General features: G+C 40.7%; 2 protein-coding genes across 5 annotated transcripts in view; one reads left to right on the top strand and one right to left on the bottom strand.

Annotated features, from left to right (window-relative positions):
- vti1a (vesicle transport through interaction with t-SNAREs 1A) overlaps positions 1–21,157 on the bottom strand; it is a 180,396-nt gene that overhangs the window by 36,241 nt on the left and 122,998 nt on the right. The gene's annotated exons all lie outside the window — the stretch shown is intronic.
- On the top strand, positions 1,670–7,443 carry LOC119774915. The gene is made up of 3 exons (XM_038272649.1): positions 1,670–2,386; positions 2,461–2,472; positions 6,838–7,443. Exons 1-3 carry the CDS (start codon positions 2,023–2,025, stop codon positions 7,194–7,196), a joined length of 735 nt encoding a protein of 244 aa, XP_038128577.1. The 5' UTR covers positions 1,670–2,022; the 3' UTR covers positions 7,197–7,443.

The following is a 21,157-nucleotide window of genomic DNA, read 5'->3' as shown; positions in this document are numbered from 1 at the left end:
CTCGGTTTCCCCACAATGTCCTGCATAGAAACAAGTCAAATTCTGAAAGGTCAGACAAAACAAAAACAGAACAGATAAAATATTCTAATATAAGTTCAATGGAAAATACAAAACAAGGAACACATAGCTAAAACAAAGACTGGAGTAGTTTATAACTTGGCGAGGCAAGTCATAAAGTGACTCTGAGAGCTCTATGTAAGGTCTGTTAAAGTTAATTTTCCTTCAATTTAATTAAGATAACATGATCAGCTACGCGTGTCCCCCATTGTTTTTTTAAATATTTTTTTTAAATTTACATCAAGAAAGATTGCCATGTCACTGTATCTGCTTTTTGTCTTCCCGAGCTTCGGTCATGGCTAAAGTAGACAGTTTACAGAGGGATTGTATTTGAGTCAATGAGTCAATGCAATCAACTGGTTTTCCTTAGATAGAAAACTTTGAATCAATTTGACTGTATGATCTGGTTGAACTATAAAGTGCCTTGAGATGACTTGTGTTGTGAATTCGCGCTATATAAATAAACTGAATTGAATTTCTTGAAGTGTTTCATTGATCTATTATGTCCGAGTTTGCCCTGCTGGCTATATACTGTATGCGTTGTGCTTCCAAACAGGCCGAAATCTGGCTGGTTCACCATGTGATTCCGAGATCTTAATTTTTATTTTCCCCAAAGCTGATGTTTTACCATGCCACTGTGCCTCGCTTGCTGTCAGAAACATGATATTTTCTGTTAGATTAGATGCACAATCTTGTCTGGTTTGTTCAAGCCTTTAGAGTTATTTTATAAAGAAGTTAAGTTTAGTTTTGTAACCGGGTGGTCTAGTGGGTGTAAATTCCCACCCGTTTTGGGTCCTTGAACACATCACAGCTCCGTTTCTTTACCTTCACGTCTGCTTTACAGAATTGACAGGCTCATTAGCGTATATAGGCACCAGGTGTGCAAGCAAGCTATGAGAGTCGGCTTAGTTTGGTGTGCAGTAGATTCTTCTGAGCATTGGGAGCCGTGCTGCTACACAGAATTTGGATCTTGGTACTGCACTGCTGGAAAAGTTTTCATGGAAGCGTCTGCATATATCCCTGTCTGAGGCTGATGAAGGTACATTGTTTTCTTTTATTTCTGTATTTCCTGTATAATGGTCCGCAGACACTTTATTGTTTTTTTGGTTGTTACAGATTGCTGCTGTTGCTTATTATGCTCTCACCATTGAGACCCCTTTTTTATTATGCTCTCACCATTGAGACCCCTTTTTTATTATGCTCTCACCATTGAGACCCCTTTTTTTATTATGCTCTCACCATTGAGACCCCTTTTTTTTGTTATGCTCTTGGTAAAAGGTTTTCTCTGGAGCTAGAGTTGCAGCACGGGCACTACAGAACCAGAACGACCATTTATTTATTTTATTAATAAGCTGATTGGGCGCAGCTCTATAGGACGCAACGTGAGATTCGTGTTCTTCTAAATTAATATAATCTTGTTTGATCTTGTGTGCTACTAACGTGGTTTGCAGTGTTTTCTAGAGTCTCAGATTGCTTCTTCTGTCACGGGTTCTTGTGCCTTATTGGATTTTAAAATAGAATAATAAAGTTGTCTTCCAATTGTAAAATAATCCATAAATAAAATATATAATTTGTATACTAAATCTGTTTCCTCATTTCTAAGCCAGACTTACCTAGGTACATTTAATTGGGAGACCCTAGGCTACTTGATACTTTTAGTGGTCTACTAGTTGGTTTAGGGCCACGTCCTCGGTCACAATCCGGGTAATTCCCCCGTGTTACAATTTTCTGGCGTTGCTGGTAGGATCTGGCAGTTGGAACAGATAGTGTTTGTGTGTATAGATCCTTTTTTTTTTCCTCTTCTTTCTTCTCTTGATTTTAATTGTGCTGGTTCTGTGGTGCTCTAGTAGAGATCCTTATAGATTTTTTTTTTTGGGTGAGAGCATAATAGTGCAACAGTAAGCACATCGTGGGACCTAGCTGGATAGACGAAGCTGTGACCAAGGATCATCATTTCCTGGTGCGATGGATGAGGAACTTCAAGAACTCCGTGTTCGAGTCCAGCAGTTGGAGGCCGAAAGGAGCCGTCTGCAGCAGGAGAGGGATTCTGCATTAGCAAGTTCAAATCGACAGGATGATGTACAAGCTGGCCCAAGTACAAGTGGCACTCCGACGAACAGGGGGGCTGATCGCATAATCTACCTACCAAGAGAGAGAAAATGTCCAATCTTCAGAGGAACTCATGGTGTTGGGGTGGAGGACTGGATAGAAGAGGTTCGCACCAGTATGCGAGTCCGCCATGTTGGACCCACAGATCAGGCTGCTTTCATTTTTGACCATCTTGAAGGGGAAGCTCGAGATGAGATCAAATATAGGTCATCATCTGAACGTGAGGATCCAGAAACTGTTTTCACCATTTTAAAGGAACTGTATGGTTGCCAACAGTCGTATGTCTCATTACAGGAGGACTTCTTTTCACGGAGACAGTTAGATGGTGAATCTTTGCAGGAATTCTCTCATTCATTGTTTTGCTTAATGGACAAAGTTAAATCTAGTGCTCCCCATGCTGTGTTAAATGCAGACATTTTACTTCGTGATCAATTTATTCAGAATGTTAGTAGTTCTGACCTGCGTAGAGAGCTAAAACGTTATGCTCGTGATAATCCAAGGTGTACATTACTTGAGGTTAGAGCGGAGGCCATTATGTGGGAGCGTGAGGGTGGGGTGGAAAATAAAAGTAGGGTGGTCCCCTCCTTTTGTGCTGTACAGAGTGCCAGTGTGCCCCCTTCCTTAACTGACCCTCCTTCCAGTTGTGTTGCTTCTCAACTTGCTACTCTTAATTCAATTGTGCAAAAACAGCAGGAACAGTTGGATCAGATTACTCAATGTCTTGCAGCTATGCAGCAGGTTTCGGTGGCTAGGCCTCTCAGTCCTAGTAGTGTGATATGTCACAAATGTCAGCAGCCAGGCCACATTGCTCGGTATTGTACAGTTCGTGGCCGTTTTAAGCCCCCGTGTGCCAGTGGTACCCCTCAGGTCCAAGCCACCACTAGTTCTCAGTTGCAGGGAAACTAACTCCCCCTAGTGTTAGGAGCCAGACATTAGGAGGGGGTGGTCCAGGCTCAGAGGGTCCTCAAATGGATGAGGTGGCTGAGTGTTTAATTGCACCTTGCCCTGAAGTTACTGTGAAACTATCTGGAGTTCCAGTACAATGTATTCTTGACACTGGGTCTATGGTTTCTACCATTTCAGAGAGTTTCTTTAAAAAGCATTTTCCAGATAAGCTAAAGGCATGCCATTGGTTGGAGTTGAGAGCAGCAAATGGGTTGAGTATCCCTTACTTGGGCTATCTTGAGCCTGATATTGAGGTGTGTGGGGTAGTCATCCCCAGAAGAGGGATCCTTGTTGTTAGGGACCCTCCATGCCAAGCAAAGTTACCCCAGGTACCAGGCATAATTGGGATGAATATAATAAAAGCCCATTATCTTCAGCTATTTGACCAGCATGGCCCTGATTTGTTTAAACTCACTTCTGTTTTGGGGGCCCCTACTTCCTGGCTTCCTGCCTTTCAGCTATGTCAACAGGCTGAGAGTCAAAAAGACCAAATTCAAACCAGTGTTGCAAAGCTTCGTGGTAGAAGACCTGTTGTGGTCCCTGCAGGCACTACTAAATTTGTACCTGCCACTTGTTCAGCCATGTTGACGCAGGCTGGGGGCGCATTAATTGAGCCGTTAGATAGGTTTGGCTTACCTGAGGGTTTGTTGGTGTCTCCTTCCCTTCTACAGGTTTTTAGGGGCACTGTTTATGTCCCTGTGGTGAATGTAGGGGTATGTACCGTTTCACTAAAACCCCGTTGTGCTTTGGGTGTCGTGTCCCCTGTAGAAGTGGTCAGCTTACCGTCAGAATTGCAGGAAGTCCCTTGTGTACAGGAGCAAGTTGTGGCTGCAGTCAGATCTCATACTGCTCAGACTGGGTCGGTTGGAGAAAAGATAACGTCACTTAATCTCTCTATGCTGGATAGGGAAGAGCAGCATAAAGTGAGAGCGTTATTGCTAAAATACGAGTCTGTGTTCTCTGCTTTTGATGGCGACCTTGGGGTTACCAACTTGATCGAGCATACCATCCCACTGTTAGACACTGTTCCTGTACGGCAGCGGTATCGGCGTATCCCTCCATCTGAGTACGAAGCAGTTAAGTCACATATTAACCAGCTGCTGGCAACCCAGGTCATTCGTGAAAGCAGTAGCCCTTATGCCTCGCCAATTGTCCTGGTTCGAAAGAAGGACGGCAGTCTTCGCCTTTGTGTGGACTACAGACAGCTCAATAAAAAGACCAGAAAGGATGCTTTCCCATTGCCTCGAATAGAAGAAACATTGGACTCTCTATCGGGTGCTCGTTGGTTCACAACCATGGACCTGGCTTGTGGTTATAACCAGGTTCCAGTTGCAGAAAATGATCGCCCAAAAACTGCCTTCTGCACGCCGTTTGGCCTCTTTGAATTCAATCGAATGCCATTCGGGTTGTGCAATGCACCAGGAACTTTTCAACGTTTGATGGAGAGGATGTTTGGGGCTCAGCATGGTCAGTCACTCTTGTTATACCTGGATGATATTGTTGTGTTCTCTTCCAGTGTTGATCAACACCTGGCACGGCTCGAGGTGGTGTTAAGTCGTCTAAAACAAGAAGGACTGAAGGTCAAGTTGGAGAAATGTGACTTCTTCAAAAAGCAGGTTCAGTACCTGGGACATTGCATCTCTGAGGACGGTGTGGCCACAGATCCAGGCAAGATCGCAGCAGTGTCAAACTGGCCTCACCCTACCAATGTCTCAGAGCTCCGGTCCTTCCTTGGGTTTGCCAATTATTACCGGAGGTTTGTTGAAGGATTCTCTCAATTGGCTGGCCCCCTTCATCGCCTTGTTTCCAGACATCCTGCCTCAAAGACGCGTCGAGGACAAGGGAAACTATTGGAAGGAGCGTGGTCAGAAGACTGTGAAAGGAGCTTCCAGGAACTAAAGGCCAAGCTTGTAAGTGCTCCCACTCTTGCTTTTGCTGATTTCTCATTGCCCTTCATTTTAGAGGTAGACGCCAGCCACAGTGGGTTGGGAGCCGTGCTGTCGCAGGAGCAGAGTGGACGGGTACGACCAATTGCATATGCCAGCCGCAGCTTGCATGCTGCTGAGAAAAGTTACAGCTCCATGAAACTTGAGATGTTGGCCATGAAGTGGGCCATGACTGAAAAGTTCAAAGAGTACCTGTGGGGCCACCGATGTGTCGTCTGGACTGACAATAACCCATTGAGCCATTTGGACACTGCCAAACTGGGGGCCACGGAGCATCGGTGGGTTGCTGAACTTTCTGCATTTGACTATACAGTCAGGTATCGTCCAGGTCGTGTGAATAAGAATGCTGATGCCCTCTCAAGACAATCAATAAATGGGGACCGAATACAACTACAGCACCACCTCCCTGGGACAGCAGTTCCAGAAATCTGTGAGAGGGCTGGTGGGCTACAGGAGGATGCAGCCCAGTTGGCAATTATTGCCCTTCCATCTCGCAGCAGAGAAGATCTGTGCATACTTCAAGGAGCTGATCCAGCCATTTCAGCCTTCCTGGACTTTTGGCAGCAACAAAGGGTGCCGAGCCGGGCTGAAAAGGAGCGTTTGGGGCCAGGCGCACGTGGACTTCTGAAACAGTGGGACCGAATTGTCCAGAAGGAAGGCGTCTTGTACCGGCGCACGTGGAGACCAGATGGTGGAGAAGAAGTTTTTCAGGTTCTTCTCCCACAGAGTTTAAAAACAGAGGTGTTGCAGGAGCTTCATCAACATCATGGCCACCAGGGGGTCGAGAGGACGATTAATGTGGTGAAGCAGAGATGTTTCTGGCCGGGAGTGGACAAAGATGTAAAGGATTGGTGCGAACAGTGTGAGAGGTGTACCCTTGCTAAGAACACCCAGCCAAGAGTTCGAGCCCCTATGGGTCACCTTCTCGCTTCAAGACCAAATCAGCTGTTGGCCATTGATTTCACACTTCTGGAACCAGCCCGTGATGGAAGGGAGCTGGTGATGGTGATGACAGATGTATTTTCAAAGTTCACCCAAGCTGTCCCAACACGTGATCAGAAAGCAACAACTGTGGCAAAGGTTCTGGTTCGTGAGTGGTTCTACCGTTTTGGGGTGCCGGCCCGTATCCACTCGGATCAGGGGAGGAACTTTGAAAGTGTCCTGGTACAACAGCTATGTGAGTTGTATGGAGTGCAGAAGAGTCGCACTACACCCTACCATCCACAGGGAAATGGACAATGTGAAAGGTTCAATCGAACTATGTTCAATCTGCTTCGTTCCCTAGCACCAGAGGAAAAACGAAATTGGCCAGAACATCTCCCACAGCTTGTCTTCTATTACAACACCACTGCCCATCAGTCGACTGGTGAATCACCTCACTTCCTCATGTTTGGACAAGAGCCCCACCTGCCAGTGGACTTTCTGCTTGGCCATCTTCCTGAGCCCACAGGATCTAAAATTTGTGATTGGGTGGCAGAGCACAGGAGGCGTCTAAATATGGCCATTGACGTTGTTAAAGGCAGAGTGGAGTTGGCAGCCCACAGGAGAAAAGTGAGACATGATGAAAAGGTCACCTGCGAGCCACTGGAAGTTGGGCAAAGAGTGTATCTGCGTGATGTTGGCCCAGGGCGCCGAAAGATCCAGGATGCATGGGGCTCCACGGTGTACCAGGTCGTGAAAGCACCAAGTTCCGACGGTGTGGTCTATTCAATTGCTCCTGTTGACAAGCTCCATCTGGTTAGACAAGTACATCGTACCTCTATAAAGCCTGCCCTGTCGATCACGGAGACCTGCAATGATTGGTCACAGCAGGCACCTGAGGAGAACATTGATGAGGATGATGTGGCGTCTGGATCTTGGTTGGTGCTCCGAGAGACTGGCAGTAATGCAGCCATGCCATTGGTACAAGAACCATCAGATATCCCTACAGTTCGGACGCCTGTTGAAGTGCCACAGTCTCCACAAACCTCTCAAAGCAGTAGGGTTGGGCCTAGAAGATCAACTCGTAAAACTGCTGGAAAACACTCCAATCCCCATCGTCTCCCAGTACCTGCAAGGAATGAAGATAGTGGGGCTGCTGCTTCTCTGATCCCTGGTGCCAGCAGCTTGGCTACAGCCATTTTTCGGCCTTGGTCCTAGTCTTTATCGTTGGGCCACCGATCCACAGAGGGGGGGTAGGATGTAACCGGGTGGTCTAGTGGGTGTAAATTCCCACCCGTTTTGGGTCCTTGAACACATCACAGCTCCGTTTCTTTACCTTCACGTCTGCTTTACAGAATTGACAGGCTCATTAGCGTATATAGGCACCAGGTGTGCAAGCAAGCTATGAGAGTCGGCTTAGTTTGGTGTGCAGTAGATTCTTCTGAGCATTGGGAGCCGTGCTGCTACACAGAATTTGGATCTTGGTACTGCACTGCTGGAAAAGTTTTCATGGAAGCGTCTGCATATATCCCTGTCTGAGGCTGATGAAGGTACATTGTTTTCTTTTATTTCTGTATTTCCTGTATAATGGTCCGCAGACACTTTATTGTTTTTTTGGTTGTTACAGATTGCTGCTGTTGCTTATTATGCTCTCACCATTGAGACCCCTTTTTTATTATGCTCTCACCATTGAGACCCCTTTTTTATTATGCTCTCACCATTGAGACCCCTTTTTTTATTATGCTCTCACCATTGAGACCCCTTTTTTTTGTTATGCTCTTGGTAAAAGGTTTTCTCTGGAGCTAGAGTTGCAGCACGGGCACTACAGAACCAGAACGACCATTTATTTATTTTATTAATAAGCTGATTGGGCGCAGCTCTATAGGACGCAACGTGAGATTCGTGTTCTTCTAAATTAATATAATCTTGTTTGATCTTGTGTGCTACTAACGTGGTTTGCAGTGTTTTCTAGAGTCTCAGATTGCTTCTTCTGTCACGGGTTCTTGTGCCTTATTGGATTTTAAAATAGAATAATAAAGTTGTCTTCCAATTGTAAAATAATCCATAAATAAAATATATAATTTGTATACTAAATCTGTTTCCTCATTTCTAAGCCAGACTTACCTAGGTACATTTAATTGGGAGACCCTAGGCTACTTGATACTTTTAGTGGTCTACTAGTTGGTTTAGGGCCACGTCCTCGGTCACAATCCGGGTAATTCCCCCGTGTTACAGTTTAATTTACAAGCTCGCTGTAGAATCAGCGTTCTCACTGACCTGGTAAACAAAGGGATTCTCCCTAGTCTGCCCAATAACAGAGAGCAGGTCACACACGTGAAAGCGAACACACCTGTTTTTGTTCAAACTGTTACTGATCTTTCTGCTAAGTACAATGATAAGGTATCAATGCTTGGGGAACGATTTTGAGACAAAAAGAGAGGCAGAGACAGCACTGGGAGAACAAATAAAAGAGTCACAGTTTCAGCGTGCCCTCAGTCTCCTCTATGGGGATCTTCTCTGCTCCCTTTGGCCATGGTGGTAGTGTGAGTGTTCCATAAGTGTCTTCTCTCTGTTTTCCAAAATATTAGGTAACATTTTCTCGTGTTTAGTGACACCAAGATAGCACTCTGATTCCAATAACAACTCTTGCTGCAAAATATTTGATTACAATCCCCAAACAATAGACCCTGTCAAACACATAATCACAAGCGTTTCTTCATCTTTGCCACCCTAAACCACTAGATCCAAATTTGACCTTCAACTACTAATAGTAAATAAAAAGAGAAAAGCCAGGGTGAGTGCGGCATTGTCAATTACTGACAATAATTCTGAGTTTACAACCCTTATTTTGAAATTATAAAATAAATAATCCTCATTTATCTCCTCCCTAAGAGCTACAGCCCTGGCAGATTTAAAGAAGGGTAGAATTTGAAGAAACATAATGAAATCTGAGGTGTAGGCCAGACCAGTTTGTGCATTCAGCTGGCCATTTCCGCCATCTCTCTTCCTTCGACCACTTCTCAAATTTGATCGATCTGCTTAGCTCCAGAGATCAAAGGTCTGCACGGCTGTTGTACATTTAGCCTGGGCTGAGTCCTCCCACATTATGTCTAAATATTAATGATAATAAAGTCTCACACCCATCCCTGTGTCAAGCAATTACAGCCAACATCGATCCTCAACTCTCTGCTCCAATTAGAACTCACCTCTCGTAATGCGTCTCAGCACATCAAAGGATAAGAGCCATTGATCCACTCCTGGATCTTAACATTTACTGTTCCAAGATGAAGAAAGATGTGATGTAGCGGTGGTGGGAGATGGGGGGCGGGGGGCAATACTCTGACCAGAGGAGCAGAGCAAAGCGCAAAAGCAAGTCAGTAAAAGGAAGTGTAAAAACTCTGAGGGTAGGGTGTAGCAGCAGACCCAGCATAACAAATTTCCAGCTGTTCTGAAACTAGCCTTGGAAATAATCTTTAAAACAAGACTCTGGCATTTAAGGACCCTTTATTTTTAAAGCACCACAATAGGGCTGACATAAAAAATGGCATGAAAGAAAGAAAAATATTCAATATCATAATTCAAGTCTATTTAGAAGAAACCATCAAAACCATTTGAGATTTCTAGTTAATACTTTCCTTCAGTTGGTCAGTTGGATTTTATAGGTGAACCAAAGCAAAGCATCTTTCATAAAAAATGTACAGAAGGACACAAGAAGGGGGAATGTCTGAGGTGGGTGAATGATGAAATCCTATTTCTATCAAAAGATTTATCAAGTCATTTTATGGTTCAATCCTGAATCAATGTTACCGTATTTTCACGACTATAAGGCGCACTTAAACGTCTTTTTTTTCCCTCAAAATGTGCGGTGCGCCCTATGGTGCGGTGCGCCCTATGTGTGTTGTAACTGCGACTTTTGAGACCACCCCATTGAGGAGATGATAAAAGAGTGGCTGAATGTAAGGAGACCAGGTGTTTTTTTTTTTTCCACTCATCACCATCGCTGTTAATATGTGACTCCATGGGTGCCCATCTCACAGCTGATGTGAAAAACATGGGGAAACAAATTAACCCTGTGCTCGCTGTTCAACCGCTCGACATCGGTGTGAACCGGACCCAGCAGGTGCAGGAGAAGCAGCGAGTTTACATGCAAAGTCAATGGTTGACGCGCGTATAGGCGCAGCAAAAGGTCCTGCAGCGCGTTTTGAGCAGCAGGAGCGTTTAAGCATCTGCCAACGCGCTGCTGCTGCTCGAGATGGAAAAATTGAAGTCTTGCTGCTGGACTCGCCGCATCAACCAATCAGAGAAGCTGATCTGGGAGCTGACAGCGAGACAGACACAGCGCTCTGATGACATATGAACGCAAATGAAAAAGGCTGGATTGATGAGGAGATGATGAAAGCATGGCTGAGGGAGGTGTAGCCTATGTGAGGAGACCAGGTGGTTTTTTCCACGCATCACCATCGCTGCGTGCCCATCTCACAGCCGATGTGAAAAAAAAAGGTGAATCAAATGGATACTGTGCTCGCCGTTATCCCGGGGGTCTGACAAAGGAACTTCAACCGCTCGACATCGGTGTGAAGCGGCCGTTCAAAGTAAGGCTGCGAGCGGCGTGGGAGCGATGGATGACCGACGGAGACCACAGTTTCAGGATAAGTGGAAGGCAGCGCCGGGCAAGTTACGCCACCGTTTGCGGATGGATTGTAGATGGACTAACGTGTCTGCTGGCTCTGTTCTTCAAGCTTTTGCAAAAGCCGGCATTATTTCTGAGGAGCTGCGCTGCACGGAAAGTGACTGACAGCGAAGAAGGGGAAATTGGCATGTCTGATTTAGCGCAGCTGTTTAATTCAAAAACAGAGGATGATGACTTTGATGGGTTTGATTAATACTTTGTAATAAATACATGAATAAAGCACAATCATACTCAGTTTTGCTCCCGCTCTATTTTTCTACCTGAAAACTTAATTCAACAGCAGCCTCTGGGCGCGTCTCCTCCTCTTCACCGCGGTGGCTGGCAGGTGTTTTTTCATCTAAATAATCTAAATCTTGCAGCTATATTTGCTGTGATCAGCGGGAATTAAGTAGTTTTATTATGTTTTTAAGTGAGAAAGTCCACCTGAAAACTTAATAATTGCAGTCAGTTCATCCAGATTATCTATTTCTGTCGGAGGCGCTCAGACTCCCACATAGCAGCGGTGCGCCGACAGGAGAAATCCTTTCATCAGCAGCTAGGCTGGGCAGCCTCCAGGTTCACGCGGTGGCTGGCAGGTGTTTTTCATCTAAATAATTTTAACTGCAGGCACCAGGATACCGGTAATAAAAGCGAACATATTCCGTCGGCAGGTTTCAGGATTTTAAGTTAATTTAGGAGTGATCACAGCTCTGTCACCTGCGATGTGTCTGTCTCATGGTCAGCTGCCAGGTTTGATTAATACTTTTTAATAAATACATGAATAAAGCACAGTCATACTCAGTTTTGCCCCCGCTGTATTTTTAAATACGCAGTAGTGATATTTAAAGGTAGTAGAGGACATGTACCTGTATATAAAAAACGCGCCCTATAGTCCGGTGCGCCTTATGTGTGTGTTAAATACAGAAATGGGACACATAACTAAGAGTGCGCCTTTTAGTACGGTGCGCCTTATGGTCGTGAAAATACGGTATTTAAAAAAATCAGAAAAATACTTTGAATGAGCCAAAAAAACTGTAAAAAGACCATAAATTTGGTTAAAGATATACAGAAATGTGGGTAAAATCTTAAATGAGTGAAGATTTACACGAGTGAAACTCGCATTAGAGAGGTACAACTATTGGTCCTTTGTAGCGTTCAAAGTTAGGGATGGGAATCGAAAACCGGTTCCTGTTAAGAACCGGTTCCGTATTTTCCGATTCCATGGCATCGTTTCGCAGCTCGCTGAACGATTCTTTTTTCGATTCCCGCAGCACCAGAGCCTAGAGCGCCGGCTCTGGGGAGCACGACTTACGTCACGTTTTTACGTACGTTACGCAAGTTACGCAAGTTGGAAGAACTATTCGAGGAGGAAGACAACGAGCTGCGGTCACTTTGTGAATCAAAGCCCCGTCTTTTCTTAGCCCAGAGGGTAGATCAGGAAATCCAGCTCTGTAAAAGCTTGCCCTCCATCCCCTGCAGGGATAGCGCCACACTGTGGTGGTGGAACAAGCAAGATACGCTGCCCTTGCTATCTGGACTGGCTGAAAACTACCTCTGTGTGCAGGCTTCCTCCACCCCATCTGAGAGGGTATTCTCCACCGCTGGAGACACCATAAGCTCTGAAAGATCCTGTATCCTTCCAGAAAAAGCAGATATGCTCATCTTTCTGCAAAAGAACTGTTAATTTTCCCTACTACTGTTTTATAATTAGTATTTTTTGTTATTTAAAATAGGTTATTTTCCCATCATTTGTTATTAGACATTGTTGGTTATTAAGTTTGTTCTTGTATTCATTTTTCATTTAAACACAGATGTTACTCCAGTTTCACATTTCCTGTGGACATCTTGATCTTGTTGAGTTTGTAAGATTGTGCAATAGTTAAGTAAACAAAGTTGATGCTGATAATGAAACTGTTTGTTCTCCTTTTTCCCCCAAATTGGAATCGAAAAAAGAATCGATAAAGAATCGAATCGTTTCATAGAATCGAAAAGGGAATCGGAATCGTGAAAATCTTTTCAATTCCCAACCCTATTCAAAGTTGTCTAATTCAATGTCCGTATAGCAAATCTTCTGTGTTGTCAAAATGCTACCTATAAATGCTTGAACAGTTGAGAGTAACCTTGTACAGGTGGAGGAGTAAGCCTCACTGGAGGAGCAATTCAGAGCACTTGGAAAGCTCAAAAAGGTCAGTTCTAGTTCAGATCATCTGGGTTTGAACTCTGGTTATAATAAATGTTTGTTCTAACCTTTATTATGAGCTCAGTTACATCACCTTGAAATAAAGCACTGGTAGTTAGCCTTTTCCACTGATCCTTGATATATATGCTTTACCTTATAGACATTGACAGACTGAAGTTCTGAAGTTTAGAATCTGCAGATATCAAACACTTTAGTCTAATAATTTCCTTTCAGGAAAATGTAATGAACTGTTCCTCAGTAACCAATTTGCCACTGAACAGTAGAAAGTTTGCACATATGGTTTAATTTATTTATTTTTTAATGGGGGTTATTAACTTACTGTAAAAGTCTGCACCCACCTTAAGATTGAAATAATTGTATAGATATGTTACAAGACTGATTAAATATTTTGTAGCCAGTGAATCAGATTTATGGATATTGAAGTCATTTTAAGTAGTTGATATCTTTTTTCAGCTGACATGTTCATTCAGTCCACAGTCTTACAGTCTAAGGGAGACAGCAGCAAAGGTTCTGCCTTTGGAGTTTATAAAGATATAAAATCACAATAAATCGAAAGTAAATTCATTAATATCAGCACAGAAATAGGAGAAATTATTTTAAGTTGCTAACCTGTTATGTCAGATGTAGTTTAACAGCTGTCTTGATTTCTGAAGTATTAACAACTATTTTTGAAAATGTTTAAGACACAGGAAAAAAAATTATTTAAATGCAAAGTTTAATTTTGATGCCAGAACTTTGATTAAAACAAAAACATTAAACACTACAGTTTTTAATGAAGTGCAAGTGTTTAGTGAGAGGGGAAAAAACTACAGTATCTTTACCCACACCTTTGTCGTTGGGTTATCTACCTCTCACAAGAGACCTTTGTGACTTTGGAGGACTGATAGAAAGTAAAATCCATGAATTCTCATACCGGTTGCCAAAGGAAAGAAAAAACAATAAAAAAGGAAATGCAACAGCACAAAAGACAGACAAACATGGCAGAATCTAACCTACTGAGTCTATAGACAGCGACAAGTCACCATTAAACAAGTGACATTCCTTACACAAATGAAGCTAAACAATCCCACCGTTGACACCATTATTTGACAGGGCCCGTTGTTATAGTGTTACCCAGCTAGACTAATGGTACTGATAGTCTTGGCCTTGGTCATGACCTCACAGACGCCTTTGTCACAGAGCTGGAAGAAGGCTTGTCCATCGCTCGGGGCTACAATGATACTCTTCATAGCATCATAATACACCGACAGTCTGTGCAACTGGAATGCAACCCACTGGTTTGTAAACCTACAATAAATTGGCTGTCGGATGCCACTTAATATTAAGCTGAAAAAAATGTGAGCTATCAACTTGTACCAAATTAAAAAACAATTAAAGACGATTATATAATACGTAAGCTTGCTTAATTTATAACAGTGCCCTAAAATTGTTTGAAGAGAAGTTAAAACATTCTGACTGGCAATTCGTGGCCCAGACAGGGCCTGTTGACTGTCATCCTGACATCCTGAGATACTGGATTCTACTACATTTTATACTTTTATTTAATGTCTTACATCAAACCCTTTTTTGTATCGTAGGAAGATATTTGAGTAATACATAAAGGACAATTTGAATTGATTGCATTTATTAGGGGAAAAAAGCTATCCATACTGTTCAATCATAAATTAACTGTGACTAAAAATATTCTTTAGAAAGAGGAGATCAGTTTCATAACCCATTACTTGGCCAGATTAGTGCCAGACCTCAACAATTAAGAACTCTCTTAAACAGAACCTGTCTGACAACACTGCACATGTTAAAATGCATAGAAAGCAAAACATCATGCCTCCCTACAGCAAAATCAAAAGGAGGATAAAAACAATATCAACAATATCTATCAGTCTAGAAAAGGGTAATAGGCCAATTTCTATGGCTCTGGGATGACTACTAAACCATAGTAGAAGACATTTACAATGAAAGGGAAAAACAATAAATTATGGTGAAGTATATAAAACACTAAAGACCTCATTTGTTTGGTTAGTGTTAATTATTCAACAATCTAGGCAAAAATGGTTTAAATGGAGGGTACCAAGGTCAAAAATACTACTGACCAAGAGAACACATGGGCCTATCTTGGAGTTGCCAAAGATAGGTTACCTAATGACCCCATGACAAAATCTGTGGATTAAACAGATTAAAACATCATTAAAAGAGCTGTGTTATATTTGGTAGATAACAAACACAGCTTTTTCGAAAACCAGAAATGGCAGTAGTACTGTGACCATTGATAGATGAGAGAATTTCTTTCTTAAAAGTCCATCAATTAAATTTTAAAATTAATTTTAAGAAATATTGGAGTATGCAGAGGTACAATGATTAGGACACCATCAAGAGGGAAGCAAAAAAAAAAAAAAAAAAAAAAACCAAAAGGGGTTTTGGATGCAATTTCAATGTTGCAGCATAATCTCAAACAACTTACTCCATCGTGAGATGGAACTACGGTATTTAAAATGTTCAGCTTCTGAACAATATAATATTACTATTATTAACTCATGATCAAAAAATTTATACTTTTATTATTATCACTATACCCATGGTTTGTTTAAAATGTTTGTATATGTAATTATGGCAATAATACTACTACAAATAATACATGTATAAAAAGAAACTATTTAGTTTTCCATTTCAAAGCAAAGTTTTTATCTCCTCACACTAATACATATATTAATTGCTTCACCATTGTCATCTTGAACGTTCACTGTAATTTCTGTAAAGGATCTTAAGAATCATTACCTATTGATCCATGGTGAGGTCTTGGTGAGGTCTTGATCCCAACTTTAGAGGTTAGAGATATAGAAGACCAAGTTATTAGGTTGAAAGAATGCGTTATTTTCGAATATGACCAATTTAATTGGGATTATACTTTTGAAAACATAAAATAACTTTATTAAAACCGCATAGAATATTTAACTAGGTTATCTTTGTCTGAGGTATTTCACATAAATGTATGAACAACCATAAGAGGGGGGGTAAATGAACAGTGATTGTTTATGGTTTAGAAAAGATAAAAAAATAAAAAAAAACTACAAATTACAGTAAGCTAATAAATGTAAGCTAAAATATTCTCAACATTCACAGAAATTGATAAATCAGTATTAAAAGTAGACTATAAAAAGTATTTGTTTATATATGATATTTGCTTTCCCTTTCTAAACCACTAATTTAATCTGTGGTAACCCTTGTTACTTTATGCTTTGAGAACATGGTGCTTTGCTTAAATTCTTTACCCTGCAACAATGTTATTAAAGATTTGTAAATAAAAACAGTGTGTAGGAAGGGTTTATGTCCAACTTGTTTTCAAATGCTCCCCTGCAAGTGAACTTTTAGAAAGGACAAAATGAGAGTCCTGGCCTAGAGACTCAGGGAAAAACAACCAAACAACAGAGCCCAAACATGAGCCAGGACAGAGGACAAATGCAACAGAAACAGCAGGAAAACATTTGTTGCTGGCTGGAATATCAAGCTCCTCACATGTGTGTGATACTCCATGATGAATTCAGGTCAGTTGGGGAGAACGAGGGTATTGGCTGGCTCCACAAACAGGCTGGGAAAATGACACTAGGATGCAAGGCCAAGACATCAATGTCCTCACAACTTCCCTGTAACAGTGAAGCAATGTTAGCCTGGCGCCAACAGAATGTGGGGTAAGGGGTTTATGGTTTACACAATGGCTAACAGGATGTACACAAGTAACCTAGCAAACTTCAGAAAACAAACAAGATAGCTCTAAATTTTTAAATGCTCCGGTCTTTAGAAATTACAGTAAAAACATGATCATAGCAAATATATTTGAAAGAACTGAACATTTTTGGTTGAGTGGTATGCATCTAACAGGTAAGAATAAAATATCTGTGCAAAAATTCTGAAACTATCCATCTAAATTAGCTCAAAGCTAAGGGTAACATTTAGAGCAAAACTGATTTAGCAGAGAAAATTTTATTGCAATAAATTCTTTTATAGGAGTTGTTAGTCTCAAATGTTAAATATTTATGTCAATGTTAAATGTTTTTTTGTTTGTTTCTTGCTTTCTCCGTTACGGTTACCATTAAATGACAGCTGGTTTATTTTAATACAAAATGACAATCATGTGGTGCTTTGCCTGGACCATTTATGTTGGATATAATAATATATGTAAAGGGCTGAACATTACGTAGCGCTGTATGCGCACACTTGTAAGCACAGGTGTGATTTATTGAGGAAACGTGCTTGTTTTTTGTGTGCTTATGGTTTGATATATCATAAACATTTGTTGATTATGACATTTTCAGCTTTTGGGTTTAGGTAAATGTAGATAGCATGCAATCTCTGATAAGTGAGACCCCAGCAATCTTAACCAAAGATTATTTAATGGTGGGAAGGCGAAAAGTTTAGGCTAGAGATACAGTTAAGTATAAGAGGTCAAAAAAGGCTATTTTTAGAGGTTTCCCTGCTGTGCCATTTGCCTGGATATTACTATTGAGGAAGATCACAATCAGAGGATGTTGACCCATCAGGTGCAAACTCTAAACACCAAAGAGATGTGAAGATTGAGATGTGAGCAAGAAAATCTCCTCCAAAAATGGCAGCAGGCCTGATCTAACACTGAGGTACACAGCCAAAAGCTCCAATCCCCAAGTCACACCCTCCCTTCCCCTTGAGTCTCCTGATTGCCAGTCTGCCTGGCTGTCCAAAAGAAGCCAGTCGTTGAGGCCAATGGGGCACCAAGTCTCTGCCAGCTGGGCCAGCACTTCACGGCCGAGCACCACTCACCAACCAAACAGAGGAATGGGCCACAAGCCACTGGCAACATGGAACCTGTCATTACCAGCAGAGCAACGCTCATACACTCCCCCCCCAAAAAAAAATAACAAGCCAGACCAACAGCTTTAACATGTGATGCACTTGACTTCAACAAATTTCTCAGTCGTTTTTGCCAGCAAAGACATTCTTATAGATCTGTAGAGATCAGGATATCAACCTGTTTGTGTCTATTAACATCTATAAAATGTTGTTAGGTCAATGTCAACAGTTTGGATTCTGCATGAATTTCAGAGGGAAAATAGAAATTAGAAGCAGAAATACAAATATGAAATACACAGTCCCTAGTTTCACAATGAATAACAAAGGCTCAGAGTATCTTGTCTTCCTGCTGTTTATTTCAAAATCTTTCGTTGTTGGAGGTTAGGTGGATCAATGTGACACATAGTACAACATAGAGATGATATATAAAAGATAATAAATGAAGCCCTTTCCAGCTCTGTACTTAGAGAGGCCTTTTATGCCCATACAATAAAACAAAAAACATTTGATTATGATAAAATAAGCTTAAAAGTACCAAGCATTTGTCCTGATAGTGTTCATATATTTCTTTTTGAGCCTAAACAGAGTTCCTGCACTAGGGGCTATGAGCAGACATAAAGAAACATGTGTGCGATTTGCAAGCAATTCCCCAGATACCAGAGTGCTAGATGGCGACATTAGAAGCAGTAAATTAATATAGCCTGACCGTCCTACAATGCCTCAAGGCAACAGCTTGCCATGGTCGGAGACCAACCAGATCTACAACAGCTGCAAGTCCTGGTGAATTCTCCCCAAAGCCTCATAGCAGAACATCAAGAAAAAATAATGAAACAAACTCAATGCAAACAGGGGAAAAGCATCAATACTTCTCTAAGTAATATTTTAATATAATAGATAGAGATAAGCAATTGGCTTAAACCTTTTCAATATAATAAACACAGATAAAACATAAAAACAGGTAACGTTCATTGTTGATGAGGCCTGAACTGAATGTGATATCAATTAGTCTATTGGAATATAGCATCTGTGATGCAATACAGGTTCTACTGGAAGTTTCTTCCTGTTAAAAGGGAGTTTTTTCTTCCCACTGTCGCTAAAAGCATGTTTGGTGTGAGGGATTGCCTTCAATGAGTCGATGCAATCAACTGGTTTTCCTTACATAGAAAACTTTAAATTAATATACAAATAATATAAATAAACTGAATTGAATTAGTATTATGATGGAAGTGTACTCACACATCAAACAACTGCTGCTTCTTTTAATTTGAATACCCTCGCAGCTTTTAGCTCCCTCTTTAATGAACACCAATGCTTCACTGTATTCTGAACACTATTCAAGTCTTATCCATCTTGAAATTAAATATCTTTCCTGTGTTTTTTCACACAACTTAGACTTCTCTTCATTTTGCAACACTGCTGTTAATTAAACTCTCTATTGCCTTCACTGCCTTAGAATATTTACCAGTTATGTAAGGAAAAACACACACACACAAAAACCAAAGTATTACCCTGGTAGGATATGCATTTTTTTTCAAACTGTTGATGCGACTGACATTTGAACTACAACTACATTTAAAAAGTCATATAACGAGACCAAGGCCCTTAAAAACTATTTTTTTGCTTATTAAACATTGCCAGAAATCTTTAAAAAGTATTTAGTATATATTCCCTCACAGTGGGTGTGGAGGGAACAGTGTTTTAAACTGTGTCATTTATTAAACTGGTGAGATTAGGACTATTTGCACATATATTATTATATAAAAACCAGTAGTTTAACAGTCTTCCTACACTGAAATGAATTCAGAGATGGAGAATGAAATAGATAACAGGGGGATAAAAGCTTAATAGGGATGCAGTGACGCGGCACCAAACAGGCTCTCAGGTTTCGGAAAATATTATAACAATTACCGTATAGTACTCCTCTCTAGTAGCAGCTAACCTTGATCCAGCCACTAGAAATTTGTTGGTAGAAAAACTCATTCAGTTACTTCATACACTTTTGCTCATACTACTGGATGCTTTAAGAAAAAGAAACAGTTGAGTTCAACATCCCTAAATATCTTTTGTTCAGTCATAAGAAGGTAGTTTTAAATCAAAGCCAAGTCCAGGGTTTGGTTTCTCTATAAATTAACCAGTGGAAGTCCTCAGTTAAACCCTTTGTCCAACCCCCATCATGCTTTTTAATCCAATTAGCAAAAAAGTTAATAAACTTATCATTTGGAAAGAAAATTTTTCGGATAAACATTCTTCTAAGAAAAGGTTTGCCACATTCCATTCTGAATAGTTCATGCATGAGTTGATTTAAAAAAACTGTTTATTGAAATAGTGAAGTAGGAGCAGAGTTCAACATCCAACAACAATGTATAAAAAAAGAGTTTTCAAGAATCAACATTATTATGAAGTTCTGCCATTAACAGACCAACAACAAAATAATAGCTTGACAATAAATGGGAAATTCTAAGTAAACCATTTCACTTGATTATTTTTGAGAGAATAAAGGGCCAAATACAAAGAAATAACTAAGAAATACCTAGCAAAAATATATTTATCCTAAAGTATTATTGCTGTATTATCCCAGGCTTTTTCACAGTAACAACTGCTTTAGAAAACCTTGAAGAAATAATGTTCAAACGATAATAGTGGCTTTAGATTTTTTCTTTAGCCATGATCTGGATTACTTTCTGTTTTTGAATAGTAATTGCATATTTAGGTCTCGGAAAGTTATCAGTGCAAGATCACCTGTTTATAATGTCAGCATATTTTTGAAGATCAATCTTCAATTGAAAAAAAGAACATAGAAATCATCATCTCAAAAAGAAAACAAGAGTGCATGAATATTTTGAGTGAAGTTTTATTTTTAAATGGCAGAAGGGAATGCCATCATTCACTTTCACAGAAAAGTAAAATCTGGTGAATAAAACAACAATGATGATGTGAATCAATAACAAAAAGGCAATGCCTCCCTCTTCGATTCAGTTATTCCTCCCTTTTGCTGCATTTTTTTTTAATCTGTGACACTTCTGTCAAGAATGAATCACTCCAATTTTCATATGACAATAGAAAGAATTCAAACAAGATTGAGATTGAATTTGAAGATTGGATTTTGGCAAATAAGATATTTTGAAAGCTGTTTTCTTTAGTATTTTTTAAATAAGAACTCTTGTGTTTTAGGCATCGTGGAATGCCCCTCACAACACCCCCAAACCAACATGAGGGATGGGTGGATCTGGCCTTTTGCCTTCTATGCTTTGGTATTGAAAGACAAAAATACAATAGAAATTCTATTTTAGTGTTTTGTATAAAAGCACTCAAGGTTAGAAGCTATTTTGCTTAGAAAAGGGACCAATGTGATGTTAAATATTTCGACGGGAGCTATTGCTGTCTAAAAATTCCTTTCCTATCAACCTTTAAACATTTTCAAAGAAAAAAAAATGTAATTCTGTTTTATTGTTTAGTCCTGTTGTGAAAAAGGAGATCTTTAACTCCATAATC

Source organism: Cyprinodon tularosa, unplaced genomic scaffold, assembly GCF_016077235.1.
Source record: "Cyprinodon tularosa strain WSP-4 unplaced genomic scaffold, ASM1607723v1 ctg84, whole genome shotgun sequence".
Taxonomy (NCBI): domain Eukaryota; kingdom Metazoa; phylum Chordata; class Actinopteri; order Cyprinodontiformes; family Cyprinodontidae; genus Cyprinodon; species Cyprinodon tularosa.
This window is presented reverse-complemented; position numbering and strand designations above follow the sequence as displayed.